Consider the following 17777-nt stretch of genomic DNA (forward strand, 5'->3'; position numbering starts at 1 on the left):
GATGGGATGGCTTTGTCATGCATGACGTCTCACGGATGAATGCTAGGGGTTAGAGGTAGCCTCGATTCTATTCGACTCCTTTCGGTTCATTTCTTCTCTAGGGCCTGGGTTGAGACGGGTAATTGATATTTTATTTTGCATCATGGCGCATGTGAAGGTGGTGTGTGTATATTCAATTCCTTGAGAATGCCCAATCCTAGCTATTTCTTCTACTCTTCCATTTCCGATTTCAACGTTTACGGTCTTCCAGTTCTTATTCTTTTCCATCTTCTTCTCAAGTCTGAAAACCAAACGGGTGGGTCTGGGTGCTCTAGATTCAATATATACGACGAGTTAATTTGGATTTGAGTCGAGGTGGGTTGGATTCCATAGCGATGTATCACAGCGGTGATTGAATTGTGATTGGACTATATTACATATTTTCGATTCGCTGCGTTTGTTTGACTTACTCATTTATGCTGAGCAGCACATCTAAGCTACCTTCTTGCTGAATTGAATCTTGATAGGCACTTCAAATGCCTGAATAGCAATATGCATCTGAGAAAGCCTGTGTTGCAGTGAATGATAGCCGGATAGAACTGCGAGAAGTTGCTCGATCTCGACATTTCTGTAACTTCGCCTGCCCACTTTTAGTATTTTACAAGGAGACATATTTTTATCATATACGGACTGGAAACAACTGTGTGAGGACTGCATCTTTATTGGCGAGGAGAAGCAAATATAGATGGGTACAAATGTAGAATTTGGATGAATGCAGGCGAGCTCTGATTGGTTGAAATACACTTCCCCACTTCTTATCCACTCTGTTCCAACCTCCAGCCTTCAACATCACCCTTCGCTCGATTCTCCACAAACCCTTGAATCCGAGCACACGCTCTAGAGACGGTCAAAACATGCGTTAGGATGATCAACTAATCAGGAACAACGATTCAACCAGCAACTATCAACGGTCCGTGGACATTGCTGCGAAGAATTCTTGCTCCACCCGAGCCAGACATCCCAGGAACATTGAAATGCTACCTTCCCCAGTAACGCGACTCCGCCAGGTTGATCCTCTCCCCAAAGTGTCGTGTGGGGCAAGTAAAAATAGACATCGTCACTCAGACCCACGTCAAGGATCACACGGGTGGCGCAGCGCTATGCACATCAGTCCGATCTCTGTCAGATTCGCTCCCGGCCAACGACTATCCCTCTCGATATCCCCACACCGACGAAGCGCCCTTTGTGTTCTGTACCCATGACAAAAGTGGTCTCGGTGCTCGCTGCTCGCTGCTCGCTGCACTGTCAGCCTCGCTTTGTCCCTGCATGGATGGATGCTGGGACCTCAATCGTTCGTATTTGCTGTCTAATCACGAGAGACATAGTACTTGCGGACGTATCGGTATTGGGAAATGTGGCGATAGTTACCTAGATCAATAATAGGACTAATGCCTCACCGCTTGTAGGGAGCAGTTCGTGACGTGGCTGTCTCGGAGGATGGGGAGAAGTCACGCACAGTCGAGCATCTGAGCCCCCTTATCGTGAACTAGTTATATAAGTCCTATGAGGAGCCGGTTTGTGAATGGTATCAACAATATCCATCAATTCAGCCCGGACTCGAAATTTCAATAACCGCGATCAATCACTATTTCACTCGCTTCATATCAACCACTTCATTCGTTCAGCCGACCTAATCCACTAAAACTTCAACGCTCACATATCAACACCACCACCGATATCAAAATGCAGTTCACCCTCGCCGCCCTCGCCGCTCTCCTCACCCTCGCCGCTGCCCTCCCTACCGAATCTAAACGCGCCACCCCGGGCGGCGTCAAATTCTGCACCGGCGAGAACTCCACTAGCGACTGCGAGTATGCGGTCTACGACTATAACACTTGCCATACGCTCGCAGCGCCGTACTACAAGAACGTAGGCTCGATTGTAGTAGACTCAGGGGCTTTTTGCAGGATTACTTAGTAAGTTTACTGTTTATGCTTGAGGGAGAGAGTAAAGAGAGTGTTTGAGAGAGGGGTAACGCTGACGGCTACTAGTACCGCAGAATCATGCACGTTGCATGGTGATGCTTTCATCAACCCGCCTGGAGAGGCGACGCTCCACCATTTCACGGATGCGGAGGGGGTGGTTGTGGATGCGGGTGCTGCGATTACGAGCTTTTTGTGCCAGGAGTGCACTAGCTGCGTTTAATGAAATTTTTAGAGCGTGAGGTCGGAAGTACGAGCCTCTCTTACTCGGCGGACGAAAGTTTCCTCAATCTTCAAGAATATAATTCCTAGGCACCAGATCGGCCACCTGACATCATATATCTTTCGTCTCCTATCTCCCCATCATCTGCCGTAGTAGTCCTAGATCTGTCACCAGATATCCTACGTCTCCGGCTGCCTACATGTACATCCACATCCGCGTGTTCGAACGTGCCAAATTCCTCCTCGGAGGCCGCAAATGCGTCATACAATGTCGCTCGCTCCGGCGTGCCAAATTCCAACGGTGCATCCGGCTCATCATCATGTTGTGTCAAAGGCCCCATCTCTATGTCACCCCCTTCGATTCCGTGATTTCTCGCGCTCGTAATATCCATGCTCTGTCTTTCCGCTTCCCCGAGACTTCTCCTACGTATCCCATCGTTGATCTTCTTACGCAAGTTCTCTTCAAATTCCTTCAATTCCTTCCTATGATTTATCACCGCTGGCGCAATTTCGATGCCAAAGAGCAACACCAAGCCTACCATAAGACTGTAAGCCTGATCCCACTCCGTGATTGACTGCGGCGCACATGGCATGAAGAAACATGACTTGTGGAAATTTTTGAAGCCTTGAATCAGAGAAATAATGAAATAATCACATATCAAATAGATAAAACCCAAACTAGAAAAGAACAGCAAAATAGACGAGGCGACAAGTACGATTGGGAAGGCATATATGCCTAGCATCCATGTCCAAACCAACTTGGAAGTTTTAACAAACAGGAGTATCGTCAAAGGCGCAACGAAAACGACTCCAAGGGTGAAGTAGGTGACCCAAAAAGCCTTTTCATGCTTCGCGGCTCGGTCTAAGAGGTATCGGACCAAGATGTTTCGGTCATAAATGTGGGCGACCGTAATACTGAACAACCCAATCAGAACAATCCCCAGGGTCAGACAGCCCAAGGGGAGCGCGCCCATCATGGCGAATTCGTACATGTCCTTGTCTCTGCCTTCATAATAGAAGAATGGAATGCGATTGATGTTGACGTCCCGAAGAAACGTTTCTGGCGTCCCGGTGCTGATGGGCGGCCAGCGCCAGGACAAGAGCACTGCGGTGTGCGCGCTCGCAGGGAGCATGAGGCCGACAATGAGCGTGATGAGACGTTGCGTGAGCGGCTTTTTGCGGCCCTCACCGATCTTTAGGACAAGGGGGAATTGAGGCAGCGTGTAGACACTCCCCCAGTAGACAAACGACAGACTTGCTGCAACCTGCCCTAGGCCTTTGTCCGTTTCTCCTTCTCCTCTACTACTATCCCAAAAGATGTGGATGTTACGGAGCAGATCGATGGCCGCCCAGTTCATGCCGAGCAGAAAAAGCCAGGTATTCGGATCGATTTTTGCGTCGGGTTTCGTGCCCAGCCGTACGTAGGACGCTGTGATGGCGAGGAACCAGCCCGCCCAAGAGCCGGGGCCATAAAACCCGCTGATCAGGTTTATACCAAGGGGATCTGGGGAAGCACCCGTGGTAGGGAGGTAGGTACGTTCTGGCTTTGTGATGTTGGAGGTGGGCTTTGATGTTGGAGGTCCTAGTGACGACATTACGAGCCTGGAGTTTGGAAACACGGTTTGGGACGTTGAAAGGCTGGAGAATACGGCGACGAGGATGAGTACGTGCAATACGCCGTGGTGCTTAAGAGCCATAGTTCTAGTAGCATGAGAGGCAGCATTGGAAATGTGCGACGCATGTTGCGAAGGGAGCTCTTGGACTTCGTAAATTTATTCGACACGAAGAACACTTCTGCGAGGCAGAATTGTGAGGCTGAGCATGCTGAGCATGCTGAGCAAGGCTGAGGCACCAGGGCCACGGCGCGTATCTTGAACCTGATAGACCGCTTCAGCCATTGCCGGTTTCCAGGCTGACTGATTCATTCCAGAACCACAGTATTTAGAGGAAACGTGCTTACTTGGGTGAACAAAGGCCAGGTGGACAGGGATATAACGGCTAAACCTAATTCATCCACGACTCCGCCCCCCTCCTTCTCCCTTGGTTAGTAACAAAGAAGATTAGGCACTTCCTACCATGTGCCAGGGTGCTTAGCGCGTATAAAGCCTCTTTTCGGGTGTATATATTGCTAGCTCTAAGCCTGCAAATCGATGGTGCAAAGGAAGGAATAAAGGAATATAAGGGCATCTAACTTTGCCCTCTATTGCTCATTGGAACTCTTCTAGCTAATCACATGCGGTAAATTCTCTGACTAGGGCCCACCTCCGACTTGTGCCGTGTTGCAAGTGGCCGAGTCCGACACAAGCCTGGAACACGACAAACCCCTTGTGCCATGGGTTTAAAGAGGAAGACAACGCACCCTTAGAGTCCGGCGGCAACGTTTAAAAGACAGCATCTCACGTGTAGAGTCCTTTTCGCCTTTCTAATATTTCTTTTGTGCCAGATGGTTCCTTCGGACGTGCTTATGGCTTTCAAGCGGGGTTCTGCAGGTGGGAAATCGGAGTTTGTTGTGTCGATGAGTGAAGATGAAACGGCAGAGCTATTGACACTACAAGGCACATTTGAAAAGCGGTTGTTGACAATAGAAGAGATTCGTAAGTAATGCTGACATTGAAAAACAATAGTGCAAAGACTGCGGAGCCTGACATATACTGCAGCTGATTGGCAGCGGTAGGTGAAGCTATTCCCATCACAACTAATGATAATTAAGTTGGGACCGTTCCTCTAAGACATCGACCAGAGAAAATGAATACTTGCTCTGCGGGTATCGGTAAGCTTCGAAATCTATCTCTAAAGGTGAAGCTTACTAGAGCAGGCCAACTTCAGGCTCTTTGTTTGGCTCAGTAATGAGCATCTTCCACTGGCACAATGAAACGATCAACATAGACTCGCATATATTTGGGGCAGCGATGTTCGCCTTTTTCCCAATTCATTTCTACCATCATGTGTACGCTCTCAATGAGTATGCAAAGTTCCTCGACATCGTCTTGTTCGTGCTATATTTCTTTGGGGTATCGATGTGCTTCGTGTGCTCTGCGAGGTGAGTTCTTTCCCTTCTGCCAAAAGATAAAGACAACTTTGCTGAGCCCAGATAGTTGCCATATTGTCTGGAACCACAGCCCGGGATGGGCGATAAAGGGCAACCAGCTCGATTATTTCGGGATCGTCCTGTTGATGTGGTCCGCTAGCATCGCATCGATATATTACGGCTTCTTCTGCGATGCCATTATCCGCAACTTTTACTGGCTGCTCACTTCTGTGATGGCCGGTGCTTGTATTACCTTCACGATTCATCCTCGCTTCTCATCTCCGACGTTTCGAACCTGGAGAGCGATGATGTACGCCGGTCTAGGATTATCAGCAACTGATCTTTATCGCACACGGTATATTGCTTAGTGGTATGGACATCCAGATGAAGCGTATGTCGCTTGATTGGATGCTTTTGATGGGAACTCTCAACATAGTCGGCGCTGCGTTCTATGCGGCCAGGGTACGTCTTGAAGATGAAGTAGTGTTTCAATCAGTCTCGCTAATAAGACGCAGATACCAGAGCGGTGGTACCCTTACGCGTTCGATTTCGTGGGCGCAAGCCATCAGATATTCCATGTCATGGTCCTGCTGGCTGGTGTTGTGCACTATGCTGGCCTGATATCTGCATTCGGGGAGGTGCGGCAGCAGAAGGATATTTGCATTGGTTGATGACGGTCCGCTTCTTCGAGGCGTTAGTTACGTCCATATCATGGGAATAGCAAGCTATCGTGCTAGGGGAGTTTTTGTATTGACGAGTGATGGAAAATGGATGGAGAATGTACGATGTTAAGTTTCGTGTTATTCGAATACCACGCACGGGCCTAAGTTTGGTAATAGCGCACGACTTTTTCTAACTCTGCTCGCAGACCCCACCACTACTTCGATGAGAAAAGGGAGATGTTTCTCCAAAACCCCATGAAATATTCTCTCCGATGAGATGCAGCTAATCCCGGTGTTTTTTCTGTAGTACGATGGCTGGTTGTTGAGTTAGCTGCGAAAACGTGGTCAGAGCCTCGAATGGGCGGAAAATTCAGTTCCTCTGGACTCAACACTCAGGGTCTCCTTGGCGGCCAAGACTTGCCAGACTGGTCACCAAACCAAGGCAGAAGCACGTGCGAGAACAGGCGCGCGTGACGATGCTCGAGCTCCGTTCACCTCTCGAGATGATTGATGTGTGGGTGTAACGCGATGCATCGCACTGCTCATCGCAATGTCAGACTCAGTTCTCTCTGCGGGATTGACGATGTGAAATGACTCGTATCCACTCTTGAATAGCGAGGACGATCAGACTGTCTGGATGTGGAATCTGATGGTGACTGGAGTAAACATTTCACACACCCGGTCATGTGATCTTGGACCTACTTCATGTGTGACTTTTGATGGTTCTCTTTCCTTGAGGTATAAGAGTCTTTCTATGACCAACGTTTCTTCTTCATCTTGTGTAAACCTGTGGAAGAGGGGGATCAAACACACCCAGATGTACAAAATCATGGGAAGAGTTGGTGGTGGGATCCAAAAACACCTCCCCATTTCCCCCCCCCACCCAATGGGAGAACTCGGTCTCGTGCGCGGTTGTGGTCTTCAACTACAATTGGTGCTGATCATGATAAGGAACGAATGATAGAGAACATCTTTGTATACACGTGAACATGCTCATTCCGACTGCCCTATCATGGCACTATACTAATTTGGAGAATAGAGCATGGTCTCTTGCGGTATTGAATACTGTTGGACAGCATCATCGTTGAATGCTGGCTGCATCCATCTCCTACACCATAATGTTTTTAGCTTTGGGGAATTTGTAGAGAACCTCGCCACCGCACCGACTTCCAAGCCATGTTTCGTGAGCTGTCACGGTTTGACAGCAACAGCCATTGGACTGCGGGAGGATTATCTTTCCCAGACCACGTGAGCACTGGGAGGAGTCAAGGAGTGAAAAAATCAGGGGTATAGCACTTCGGGTCGATTCCTTTTTGACTCTACCTCTACCTGCTTCTTTTTTCCACGCCGCAGCGGGCAGATTTTGCTCCCTTATGCCAGCTTCCCTGGAACAAATGGATGGCCAGCACTTAGCCCTCCACACACTGCCCACGCCTGCCCATTGACATAGCTCCCCTCATCGCTCGCCAAAAACAACGCAACTCTCGCTACCTCATCCGGCACCGCGCCCCTCTTTAGCGGATTCAGCTGCCCAATCTTCCCTACCGTCCCCCTCGTCCTCGCAGCATCATACATTACCTTCGTCATCCCCGTCTCTATCACACCTGGACAAAGCGCATTGCACCTAATCCCTGTGCCCGCGAGCTGATATGCACACGTCTGCATAATCGACACAACCGCCGCCTTACTCGCCGAATAATCCGTCGGCCCCGCATTACTCCTCAACCCGGCCACACTCGCCGTTCCAATAATACTCCCCGACGGATACTTCTTCCCCTCGCTCGTTATCAACATCGCCCTGCTCGCATACTTCGCCGCCAAAAACACACTCAACGCATTCGTCTTCATCATATGCATGAATTCCTCCCCGCTGCTCTCGTAGAAGATCTTTGCGCTTGATATTCCCGCGTTCGCGAAGAAGACGTCGAGCCGGCCGTAGGTGTCGACGGCCTCCTGCACAACGGCTGCCACGGCGGCTTCGTCGCCCGCGTCAAATTGCCGGATGTGGATTTCCACGTTGGGGTAGAGGGACTCGATTTCGCGTTTGTGGGTGGGCAGGTGCTCGTTGCTGTAGTCGCAGAGGTAGAGGGCGCGGGCGCCGTTGTGGGCGAATTGATGGGCGCTGGCGCGGCCGATGCCGATGGGGGAGTTTGTGCCTGTTGGACCCTTCTGTCAGGGCTGGGTATGGGAGGGGGTAGGGGGTGTATGCGTGCCGGTTATGATTGCGACTTTGTCTTTTAGTCGACTGTAATGTCGTCAGATTCGAGGGGTTTCTTGAGAGATCTGGGGCTTTTAGGGGGTTATCTTACGGCCCTACAGAGTCCCCAGCTATGTGACGCAGCTTGGGTATGTTCTCAAACATGCCCGGGTCTTCTGGCTTCTTGACGAGCTGCTCGCTCAGAGCTTGGAGTCGTTTCTTCGGGGCGGATGACATAGCTGTTAGTATGTTGTTCGTGCTTGAGATCTAGAATAGTATGCAGTGTTTTCCCGATTCATCCAGTCAATTGGAAGGGGAGGAGAGGGTAGGTCCGGCTTTGAGGAGTTCATGTTGATGGCAGCGGGGTTAGGTAGAGGTGAGGTCAAATCTCTGGGGTAGACCGAGGCTCGCTAGATCGGGTTAGGACGAATACCCTCCACTTCGCGCAGACTTCCCCCTCATGCTAGAACAACTCGTATACGCTGTGATCATCCCAACTGAGCGCATACTCGGCTCATCTCTATCGTTCATGCTCTTCTTTTCTCGGTCAATCGCTCAGGCTTACTAGACATATGACACTTCCTTTCATCCAAAATTTCATCACCTTTGCATATCTCACTCTCTGGGTGAATTATTGATTGACCGACTGAGTATACGCGCTAGGCTGGTCACTCCTCCCATATCTTCTGCTCTACACAAATGCCTAGGTCAATCGACGGTCCAACGCGGGGAGAGCTTCAGGAGTTAGAGCGTCGCCTATAACATGAATTTGAAGAGCGCTCAGCAGAGACCTTGAGGAGGAAAAGAGCTTTGACAGAGGAATTTTCACGGTCGCCTTCCATTGAGGCTCCTTCAAGTCCGCAATCTAGCAAAAAAAAACCCGCAACCTTCAGCTAGTGCCTCGAATCAATCATCCTCGCCGCTTTTTTGCAAGCTCTCCGCAGAGTTACGTGTCCTTATATATCGCGAAGCATTATGTAGCAGCCCATGCCTACATATGCAACCAACCTGGAGCTTGACCAATTATCGTTCACGCGTAATTGGGGATGTAATTCCTAGACTGCAGCGGCTTGCATTCACTCCATGCATCAACGCTAGGTGCGATGCCGGGGATACTTGCAGATCACGTATTCCGGTTGGGGAAAAGAACAGCCCTCTCCCGCTGCTATTGACATGCCGCACAATGGAGGACTCTTCGGCGCCTATGTCCCGTCAAAAGCTGACAAAACGTTAGATATCTTGAGGCAATCGACCTGCTGTATACTGGAAATGAGTTCTCTTTCAGTTCAATAGACACGTTGCACGTATGTTCCGAATCAATGGAAAATGTCATCATGTTCTCGCATTCTATTCTACCTCACCGTCTAGCTTCAGTCCGTTCTCTTTCACTAAATTTTGCCCTTTGGGGAAATAAACTTAATCGGCTGGAGGAATGGGAGCAAATGTGGAGTGTCATTGCAAGTATGGCAAAGCTTAAGACCTTACATGTGGAGTTATTCTCACATTTTGGAGGAGCCAGAAATCGAGAAGAGAAGGAGAGAACTCTGTTTGCGCCGGTGAAACATGTCAGGTGTAACGGAGAGTTCACTCTGCAACTTGAACCTCTGTTTCTCGAGCATGTTCTGGAGAGTGATAACACGTTCACCAATCAGAATCCTGGCGTCATAAGAAACGATATACTGCGTGAGAGAACTTGGGTACAGGTTAGGAAAGGATGACACCAGCTATGCCACTGAAGCAACGGGTAGAGCTCGGTCATGTTCATTGCTTCGATATCAAAGATATACAGAAGCGTACGAATATCGATGTCTTAGTGAGCTGCCTGTTAGATCATAACGAATCGAGAGTATGTCTCCTAGTCTCGTCTACTGGTCTTTAGCCTGGCGCAGTCGAGCCCCTTTTACGCCGCATTATTTACAGACTTTAATGTATTCGCTTAATTCCACCTGGACAATTCTAGCATGTGCTGCGCCACCACGATGTTCTCAGGGGTAGCTTGGAGCTATGGCCAAGGTGGCGTTAGGCTGCGGCGGAGAACCTTGACCCCCAAGGCTGACTCCACCACACCACTATGAGCGCACATTTCTTGCTGCCTGGCCCCAAATTATAAAGGCAACGTGAAATCTCACATTTTGCTGTCATCAATCTAAACTTCGGACATTCTGGTCAAGTTTCATTGTTATTTGAGTGCATTCGTTGATTGAATTTCCCGTCCATCATGGCATCCGACATTCCCAAGCAGGTGATCTCGATCAGAGATCTACCTACCAAGTCAGTCATCTTGTACCCCTCCCGAGCGCATGTCGTTCGAGACATCCACGATGTGATCTTGAAACCCGGAGCAAACCAGGTCGAGATCTATGGCCTGACTCCAACGGTCGACGAGCACTCTATCCAGATCGAAGGCCGCGGCGCCGCAACTATCGTCGATATGACCGTGGACCTCGTCCCAAACCGTGACATCTTCGAAGAAGCATATCCAGAGGACTCCGACGACTCAAGCAGCGAGTCATCCGACGAGTACGAAGACAGCGACGATGAGGCCGAAGCAGTGCAGAAAATCGCCCAAGAGCTGAAGACGCTTCGTCTCAAAGTAGCGGAAGCCATTGAGGAACAGAACTCTTCTAACAAACGCTTGGAAGCGTTGGACCGCTACACCAAGACGCCGGCTGCGGAGCATAACAGCCCGGAAAGCGTCTCAAAAATGCTGGTGACTTATAAGGACGATCGAGCAAAGATTTTCGAGGCTCATACCACTGCGACACAGGATCTGGTAGACCTTCGCAAAGAGATTGCGAGGAAGGAAAGTGAAAAGCTCAAGGCTGGGAAGGAGGGAAGAAAGCAGAAGAGTAAGCTTCAGAAGCAGAAAGATAAGATCCAGCGCAAGAAGGATCTTCAAAAGGCGGAGCGAGAAAAGGAGAAGATGCATATCATTCAAGAGCGCTTACGATACTGGCCGAAGAAAGTGTATAAGGTCACTCTTCAGCTCGAAACTGCGTCTGGCGAGATGACACCTTCAAGCTCTCGCCGCAACTCGACGGACACACTTACACTCGCTGGGAAGTCGACGGTACTGGAGCCTGGGAAGGAGAACTCAGTTACTTCCGATACCAACATCTCGCTGTCATTGTCTTACGTGACCAAAGAAGCCTCCTGGACTCCCCGCTACGATCTCCAGATCTCATCCCAGCAGAAATCAGCAACGATCGTTTACCGCACCGAATTCCTGAACCGGACCGGCGAAACTTGGAAAGATGCAAAGCTTTCCTTTTCTACGTCGCAAACTTCTTATCAAGGCCTTGATGATGAAGTTCCATTCATGCATGCGTGGCGTGTCAAGCTCAACAGATACAGCAGGAATGACCCTGATTTCTTGAGCCCCGAAGAGATGAGCAAGCCGCGTAAGGGACTCGGAATTGGCAGCTCCTCTTTCAAGCGGAGTGAGGTCTTTGGATTGAACGACGATTATACTCCCTACGAGAGGAAAAAGAAGGAGAAGGAACAGGCTCCGGAAATCATTGAAGCACGCGCCGCTCCGCAACAATCATCCTCGGCTTTTGGTCCTGGAGGTCCTTTCGGATCAGGGAGCAACATGTACAGCAGCCACGGCTCGCATTTTATGCAGAGCTCTCAGGTAGCGGGACAGGAAAACGTCGCGAAAGCAAATGTTGAGCTAAGTCGAGGTATCAGTATGGCACGACGACGCAAGAAGTCAGGCCCGGCATCGCTCTTCGCATCCGCCAGATCTGTCCTCGAGAGAGGCGAGAAAATGGACGCCCTGTCCACCACGGAAGAGACGTACGACCCAACCATCGAGGACTCCTATTCCGTTGCCGAGCCCGCGGTCGAATTCGAGGAGTCTTCCTGGGAAGACAACGGCCTCTCCTCCACCTACGACGTTCCCGGCCTCCGCACCATCACGCCATCTTCCACAACCCGCCGGCACAAGATAGCCTCATTGAAAGCGTCAAACATCCACCTTTCCCACATTTGCGTTCCTAAACTCCGCGCCGCCGCCTTCCTACGCACCAAGATCCGGAACCCATCCAGCTCCGTCACGCTGCTGAAGGGCAGCGCAGGCGTTACCCTCGACGGGTCCTTCTTAGGCAACATGACCCTCCCGCGCGTTTCGCCTGGTCAAGTCTTCGATTTGCCCTTGGGTGTGGATCCGTCTATCCACGTCAACTACCCCAAGCCGAACGTGCACCGCAGCACGCAGGGGCTCATGTTCAACAAAGAATCCGCGCAAGTGTATACGCGCTCCGCATGGCTCAATAACACGAAGACGACGCCAGTTGAGATCCTCGTGCTCGATCAGGTTCCGGTGTCCGAAGACGAGCGGCTCAGGATCGTCATCACGACACCGAAGGGGCTGACGAAGGAGGGGGATAAAGTTGCAGCGGGGGTGAGCGCGAAGGAGGGGAGCAGCGGGAGTATGGATGTGAGCACCAACTATCAAGCAGCGAATTGGGGGAGTGCGGTGGCGAAGCTGAAGAAGAATGGGGAGGTGAATTGGACGGTCAATCTGGAGAAGGGGCAGGGGTGTTTGTTGAAGTTGGATTATGAGGCTAGGTTGCCGCCGGCAGAGAAGATTGTGCCAGCTTAGAGCTTGAGCTCCATATATATATGTGTTATATAAGCGTTCGTTAGGTCGTGTAACTTACTTCCCCGGTCGATCTGCTCTATATGAGGGGTTCCAGGGGTTATCCCCATGGGTCGGCCACACGGAATTCCATGTGCTGGCTATTCTAAAGATTGATTTTATCTGAAAACTTAAGGTTTTGTGAATCTTACCTACCGTCTTCTGCGCCCGCCCACCTTTTTCTGGAGGCCTTTGGTGGGCGGTCAAGCACGTGAAAACGTAATTGTTTGCAATCTTGTGGTCACCCTATAAGCCTACGGACATCTTTACAGGACTAGCCAGCCTTTAGGCGTCTAACTGCTTTATTTTTGGTTAGTGTATCCTGTTTTAGGGCCTCTTCTAGGCTACTTTTAAGCAAGTTAGGGACACGTATTTGGCGTAGCAACGAAATGCTCGCCTAGCCCCAAACCGGCACTTATTTCGGCGTCGCAGAGCCAGAGTTACGAAGGAGTTCGTTTCTTTGGAGCCACTAGCGAAAAATCCACCCCAAATAATGCCAAACGATAGTATCGAAAGAGTGAATGCAATCTTTTGAGCGTGTGGAACCACACCTTTACAGTCGAGCTGGAATTTTTATTTTGAGCTGTCGTGGGGCTGGACATAAGTGTGAACCTTGGGTGGTGACACATGGAACACGAACTCCTCCGTACCTGCGTGATATAAAGCTCTCCCAACAGCCCAGTACTGATCGCCCCTACATTATCCTTGCGCTACTCCAATCCTCCTCACCAATATCCATCCACTAGCGCATCACCATGCGCCTCCTCACCATTGTTGCCCTTTTCGCTCTCGCAGCTCTCGCAGCCGCCAAACTCGACATCAACAAGCCTCCGTTCAACGATGCTCCTAAGTGCGCTCAGAAGTGCGTCCCTGACGCCCTCAAAGCCGCCACCTGCTCAGTCGACACGTCCGATATCAATTGTTTCTGTAAAGACGCAAAATTTGGGAAGGCGATAAAGGCGTGCGTTCGAAAAAAGTGCAACCTTTTCGAAACGATTAGTGAGTTTCCTAAATTGTTGTTTCGGGGGCGAGATTAGAATATGAGGTGCTGATGAGAGAGCAGAAGTGAAGAAGTGGGGCGAAAAAAATTGTCCAAATATCTCTTGAGGGGTAGATATAGTAGAGTGGGATTTAGGGGATGGTGTTGTGGATGTGGGTAATGGGGAAAGATGGGCAACGGGAACGGGTCTACGAGTACTTGCTGGTTTCCTGATTCGGAGAAGCCGATGCAGATTGATGGCGATTGGAGGGAAGGGTGAAGGAAGTGGAGAGTGAGTGTTATTTGGAGGTCGTGAGCCTACCGATACTACATTAGACCTATATTCTTTCCATGACACATCTTCCCCCTTTGTTCTGCTTCTACGGAATATCGTCTGAAGTGTCGTACATTTTTGAAACCCCTTACATCCGTATTCTCGAAAAAGAATCATCGAAGCTCCCTCCAGGTGGACGGACGCGGATTTTGCTAGGGATAGCCTGCGACCCCCTCTATCTTCACGGCGCAGTATAATTTTTTTTCCAAAACCGTGGCCAAAAATACTCCTACCTCAGACGAATACCGTCATGGTTTCTTTGCTGTCCCACAATTTGTGGCTGTTGAGGTATCCTTTACGCGTTGGTTCCATTTGCGTCCACAATTTATCGATAAGAACCAGCCAATAGGGTCTAGCTGCTTAGCTTAACGATTGGACAAAAGCTTGCTTACGTAAGAACGTGGGCGCCAACGTGCAAATCATAAGTTAGTCACGCTTCTTCTCTGCCTCTACGTGGTTGCTTTAGAATAACGCTTTCGGTTTCATCTAGTCGGGCTGGGATCAGGTCCTGATTTGCACGGTTTTTGCGAAGTCAGAATTCCGCAGCCCCAAAATCAGGACGAGGGAAAGGGAAGAAGTAAAAACAGAAGTATGATTCTTTGAAGTGCTCCAATCAAGGCATACACTCGTGATTTTACAAGACTTTACATTTTTAATCAGCTGAATCGAATTCTAGATTTTTCATAGACGCGGCATAGCCTCTCCATGAACGATGCGTCTACGCTACGTAGTAGTCACAAGAAACTGCACACGCAACTACCTTGAAGACAATTTTCTAGGAACCGAAATCAGAACCGGGGCAGAGATGAAAGCTGGATCGAGAATGAAGTACACCGAATCGCTTCCGTGAAGGATTTCAGCCGTCATGTTATAAGTTCTGACATTTCTTACTACATATATGGGCTTTCTGGAGAGGAGACGCAGAGTAAGCCCCGCGTAGTTGTAAGTAGTAACTAAAGCAACCATCCAAAAATTGATTTCCAAAGGACGAGAAATCGGACTAGAGGTAGAAGGATACGCCGAATTGACCAGAATCTTAGCAGAAGAGCTTCCCTAAAGAAGTTATTATTGATGTTACAAGATCTCACACAACCAACCGCGTAGACGTTCTGTTACTAGGCGCTGGGGGTATGTCATATACCCATCACGTAACCACGATGTAGTTATAAGAACGAACAAAGCCAACCGCTGAAGACATCCGTTTTCTAAAAAAGCAAAATTAGACTAGAAGCAAAAGACTACGCTAGATTAGCTGGAGCTCTAATTGAAGCACTTCGGCCTAATAAACTTCACAAAAATTACAAATACTTACAGATCTAACCGCGCAGATAAGTGTTATATGAACACGGCGTGGCCTCCATGTACCCTCTATGTCGGTATGGTCTAGTCACAACAAGCGACCAAAGTAACTAATTGAACTATTCAATTTCCAGAGCCTCTAAATCAGGTCAAGGTCAACGAGTTCCCCCTAGCTTATCGAACTCTCAATAGAAGAGATTCCGCTTCAAATCGATCTGCCCGGTTACAAGTACTTACCAAATCAACCGTGTAGACGAAAATTTTGATAGACGAGACGTCCACGCGAAGGCTACGATGAGGACCTGGTGGAAACGGCAGAAGTAACTGCTGAAAGCATCCTCTTTCCGGACCTCCTAGATTAGGGCCTGGGTAAAGACCTCCGTCCTGTTCGTTGTCTAGTACACCGAGGCGAGTCGGCTCTAGGATAACTACCTTAGTTGCAAGTTTTCACATTTCTAACCGTGTGATGGTTGTTCTTGTAGACGCAGCGTAGCCTCCACGTAGCCAGCACGTAGTTACAACAAGTAGCAAAAGCAACCACCCAGAACATTCTCTTTCCAGAGCTCTTAAATCAAGCCGTGGTTAAAGACATCCATCTTATTTGGTCCCCACTCCATCGAAGGAGCCCTACCTCGAATATGACTTTCTCGGTTACAAATTTTCACATTTTCAACCGCGTAGATATAAATTTCATAGACGCAGGGTAGCCTCCGCGTGCACGCTGTGCAGTCACAAAAGGTGACCGAAGTAACCATCAACACATCCATCTTCCGAAGACCTTGACACTAAAATATCACGTTAAGCACCACTACACCCGAACATCATAAACGACCGCACGATCCAGCATTCTCTTGTTTTGCCGGCTCAACGGCCTACCAACTCCTCGACCGCCCTTCCAAAAGCCTATTCCAGACCATCGACGCTGTCTGCAGGGGATCTGAGAACGTTCGCTGCATATATGGACGCCTCATTGTGTCTCCATCACGCGGCTCCACCGCCAAAGCGTCTCCTGTTCTCTCTTCCCCTTCCCCATCCCCATCCTCCCACCACACACTCTCGCTTCCGCTCACAGTCTCCGCGTAATTTCTCCGCCTTACGCTTCTGAATGCGACCAAAGAAATATCGCTATCATGCTGCTCCTCGCTTTCTCTTCCCCTTCTCTGAGCGAACAGACATGGGCAGAAGAACGCAAGGACGAGCTTGATACTGTGCAGACTACCACAGATAATGCCGGCGTTCATTTCGGTAATGGCAATGGCGTAGACGATTGCTGCGTCGACTATTGAAAGTTAGCTAGTTGGAGAGCGAGCTGCGGTGCAATAAGATCAGAGGAGGAAGAGAAGGGGAAGTCAGACATACTCCGAGTCTCATAGTCGCGAAAGTACGCCTCCAGGTAACACATCCGACAAACCCCTACAACCGGCACCCTAGACTCCCACCGTCAGCCTACCCCCCTTCTATCCACCCCCCCCCCCCCCCCCCCCCCCCCCCCCCCCCCCCCCCCCCCCCCCCCCCCCCCCCCCCCCCCCCCCCCCCCCCCCCCCCCCCCCCCTTCTTCAGACTCACACACAACCCAACCCAAACACCCCCACCAGCCCCAACCTCTCCCGCCACGGCAACCGCACCCCCCACACCCGCCCCACCGGCCACAGATACACCACCACATCCGCCGCGACATTCAGCCCCGCGCTGCCCAGCAGCACTCCCCGTGCCCCCTCACACCTCCCGCTCCCCCGCGCCGCTGCATCCCAGCACCTTAGCAGCACCAGCACCACCCCGCCCCCCGCCAGGCCGCCGCACATCCCGACCACCGCACCGCAGAACACGCGGTTGCCGCGCGAGGGGAACAGGCGCAGGTACGTGCAGCAGACGGATATCTTGACCAGGGCGACGCAGATGCAGAAGAGGAGGGCGGATGTGAAGGCCATCTTGCCCTCGCCCCGCTACGTCAGCTCGGGGCGGATGGATATGGGGAGTGGGGATAGGGCTGGACGCGTACTGACGATGTTGAACGCGCGCTCCCACTCGGGCCGCAGGTCGGCGATGTGGTAGCCCAGGCCGAATTTGCAGCTCACGAGCGCGAGAGTTGCGATGGTGAGGGAGAGGATCTGGGGGGTGTGTTAGCGGGTTGGGGGTTGTAGTGATAGGGAGGGGGGTCTTTTTTGAGAGGGGGAGACGAACGGCTGCGCATGCCATCAGCCAGTCGTCGAGGCCGATGTAGGTGAGGCGCCGATGGTAGAAGCGGATGGCGAGGCATTCGAGCATGAGAACTATGCTGGGGATTGTGATGGCGTGCACCATGCTGACGCGGGTGGAGGGGTTGGTGGAGTTCGGGCTGGGAGAGGTGGTGTTATGGGAGGGATGGGGCATTTTGGAGGTGATGTGGGATGGGCGAGGATGGGGAGGACGGAGATAGGAATGGCGATAGGTGTGGATGCTGAAGAGTTAGATGA

General features: G+C 50.6%; 8 protein-coding genes across 8 annotated transcripts; 4 read left to right on the top strand and 4 right to left on the bottom strand.

Moving 5' to 3' along the window:
- The first annotated feature begins 1573 nt into the window (after nucleotides 1-1573).
- Nucleotides 1574-2249, top strand: BDZ99DRAFT_56983 (uncharacterized protein). The gene is made up of 2 exons (XM_033727930.1): nucleotides 1574-1955; nucleotides 2031-2249. Exons 1-2 carry the CDS (start codon nucleotides 1723-1725, stop codon nucleotides 2182-2184), a joined length of 387 nt encoding a protein of 128 aa, XP_033575465.1. The 5' UTR covers nucleotides 1574-1722; the 3' UTR covers nucleotides 2185-2249.
- A 2356-nt stretch (nucleotides 2250-4605) lies between these two features.
- On the bottom strand, nucleotides 4606-4900 carry BDZ99DRAFT_464371 (uncharacterized protein). The gene is made up of 2 exons (XM_033720293.1): nucleotides 4841-4900; nucleotides 4606-4777 (listed from the first exon to the last, which is right to left on the bottom strand). The coding sequence occupies exons 1-2, from the start codon at nucleotides 4871-4873 to the stop codon at nucleotides 4655-4657; spliced, it is 156 nt and encodes a 51-aa protein (XP_033575466.1). The 5' UTR covers nucleotides 4874-4900; the 3' UTR covers nucleotides 4606-4654.
- A 129-nt stretch (nucleotides 4901-5029) lies between these two features.
- On the top strand, nucleotides 5030-5882 carry BDZ99DRAFT_522047 (Hly-III related protein; the record flags this gene model as incomplete). Its single annotated transcript, XM_033725676.1, has 4 exons — nucleotides 5030-5223; nucleotides 5279-5521; nucleotides 5580-5673; nucleotides 5727-5882. 4 exons carry the CDS (start codon nucleotides 5030-5032, stop codon nucleotides 5880-5882), a joined length of 687 nt encoding a protein of 228 aa, XP_033575467.1.
- On the bottom strand, nucleotides 5873-6856 carry BDZ99DRAFT_57025 (uncharacterized protein). The gene is made up of 3 exons (XM_033727969.1): nucleotides 6552-6856; nucleotides 6056-6411; nucleotides 5873-5892 (listed from the first exon to the last, which is right to left on the bottom strand). The coding sequence occupies exons 1-2, from the start codon at nucleotides 6741-6743 to the stop codon at nucleotides 6259-6261; spliced, it is 345 nt and encodes a 114-aa protein (XP_033575468.1). The 5' UTR covers nucleotides 6744-6856; the 3' UTR covers nucleotides 5873-5892; nucleotides 6056-6258.
- Nucleotides 6857-7244: 388 nt separating this feature from the next.
- On the bottom strand, nucleotides 7245-8427 carry BDZ99DRAFT_509735 (NAD(P)-binding protein; the record flags this gene model as incomplete). Its single annotated transcript, XM_033724427.1, has 3 exons — nucleotides 8183-8427; nucleotides 8087-8118; nucleotides 7245-8029 (listed from the first exon to the last, which is right to left on the bottom strand). Exons 1-3 carry the CDS (start codon nucleotides 8305-8307, stop codon nucleotides 7245-7247), a joined length of 942 nt encoding a protein of 313 aa, XP_033575469.1. The 5' UTR covers nucleotides 8308-8427.
- Nucleotides 8428-10221: 1794 nt separating this feature from the next.
- On the top strand, nucleotides 10222-12823 carry BDZ99DRAFT_464375 (uncharacterized protein). The gene has a single exon (XM_033720294.1). The coding sequence runs from the start codon at nucleotides 10289-10291 to the stop codon at nucleotides 12674-12676; it is 2388 nt and encodes a 795-aa protein (XP_033575470.1). The 5' UTR covers nucleotides 10222-10288; the 3' UTR covers nucleotides 12677-12823.
- A 453-nt stretch (nucleotides 12824-13276) lies between these two features.
- On the top strand, nucleotides 13277-13888 carry BDZ99DRAFT_464376 (uncharacterized protein). The gene has a single exon (XM_033720295.1). The coding sequence runs from the start codon at nucleotides 13468-13470 to the stop codon at nucleotides 13747-13749; it is 282 nt and encodes a 93-aa protein (XP_033575471.1). The 5' UTR covers nucleotides 13277-13467; the 3' UTR covers nucleotides 13750-13888.
- Nucleotides 13889-15900: 2012 nt separating this feature from the next.
- BDZ99DRAFT_572363 (uncharacterized protein) lies at nucleotides 15901-17694 on the bottom strand (the record flags this gene model as incomplete). Its single annotated transcript, XM_033728189.1, has 5 exons — nucleotides 15901-16603; nucleotides 16684-16751; nucleotides 16891-17258; nucleotides 17328-17432; nucleotides 17506-17694. 5 exons carry the CDS (start codon nucleotides 17692-17694, stop codon nucleotides 16197-16199), a joined length of 1137 nt encoding a protein of 378 aa, XP_033575472.1. The 3' UTR covers nucleotides 15901-16196.
- Between the last annotated feature and the right edge of the window lie 83 nt (nucleotides 17695-17777).

This window comes from Mytilinidion resinicola (assembly GCF_010093595.1).
Source record: "Mytilinidion resinicola strain CBS 304.34 unplaced genomic scaffold BDZ99scaffold_12, whole genome shotgun sequence".
Taxonomy (NCBI): Eukaryota; Fungi; Ascomycota; class Dothideomycetes; order Mytilinidiales; family Mytilinidiaceae; genus Mytilinidion; species Mytilinidion resinicola.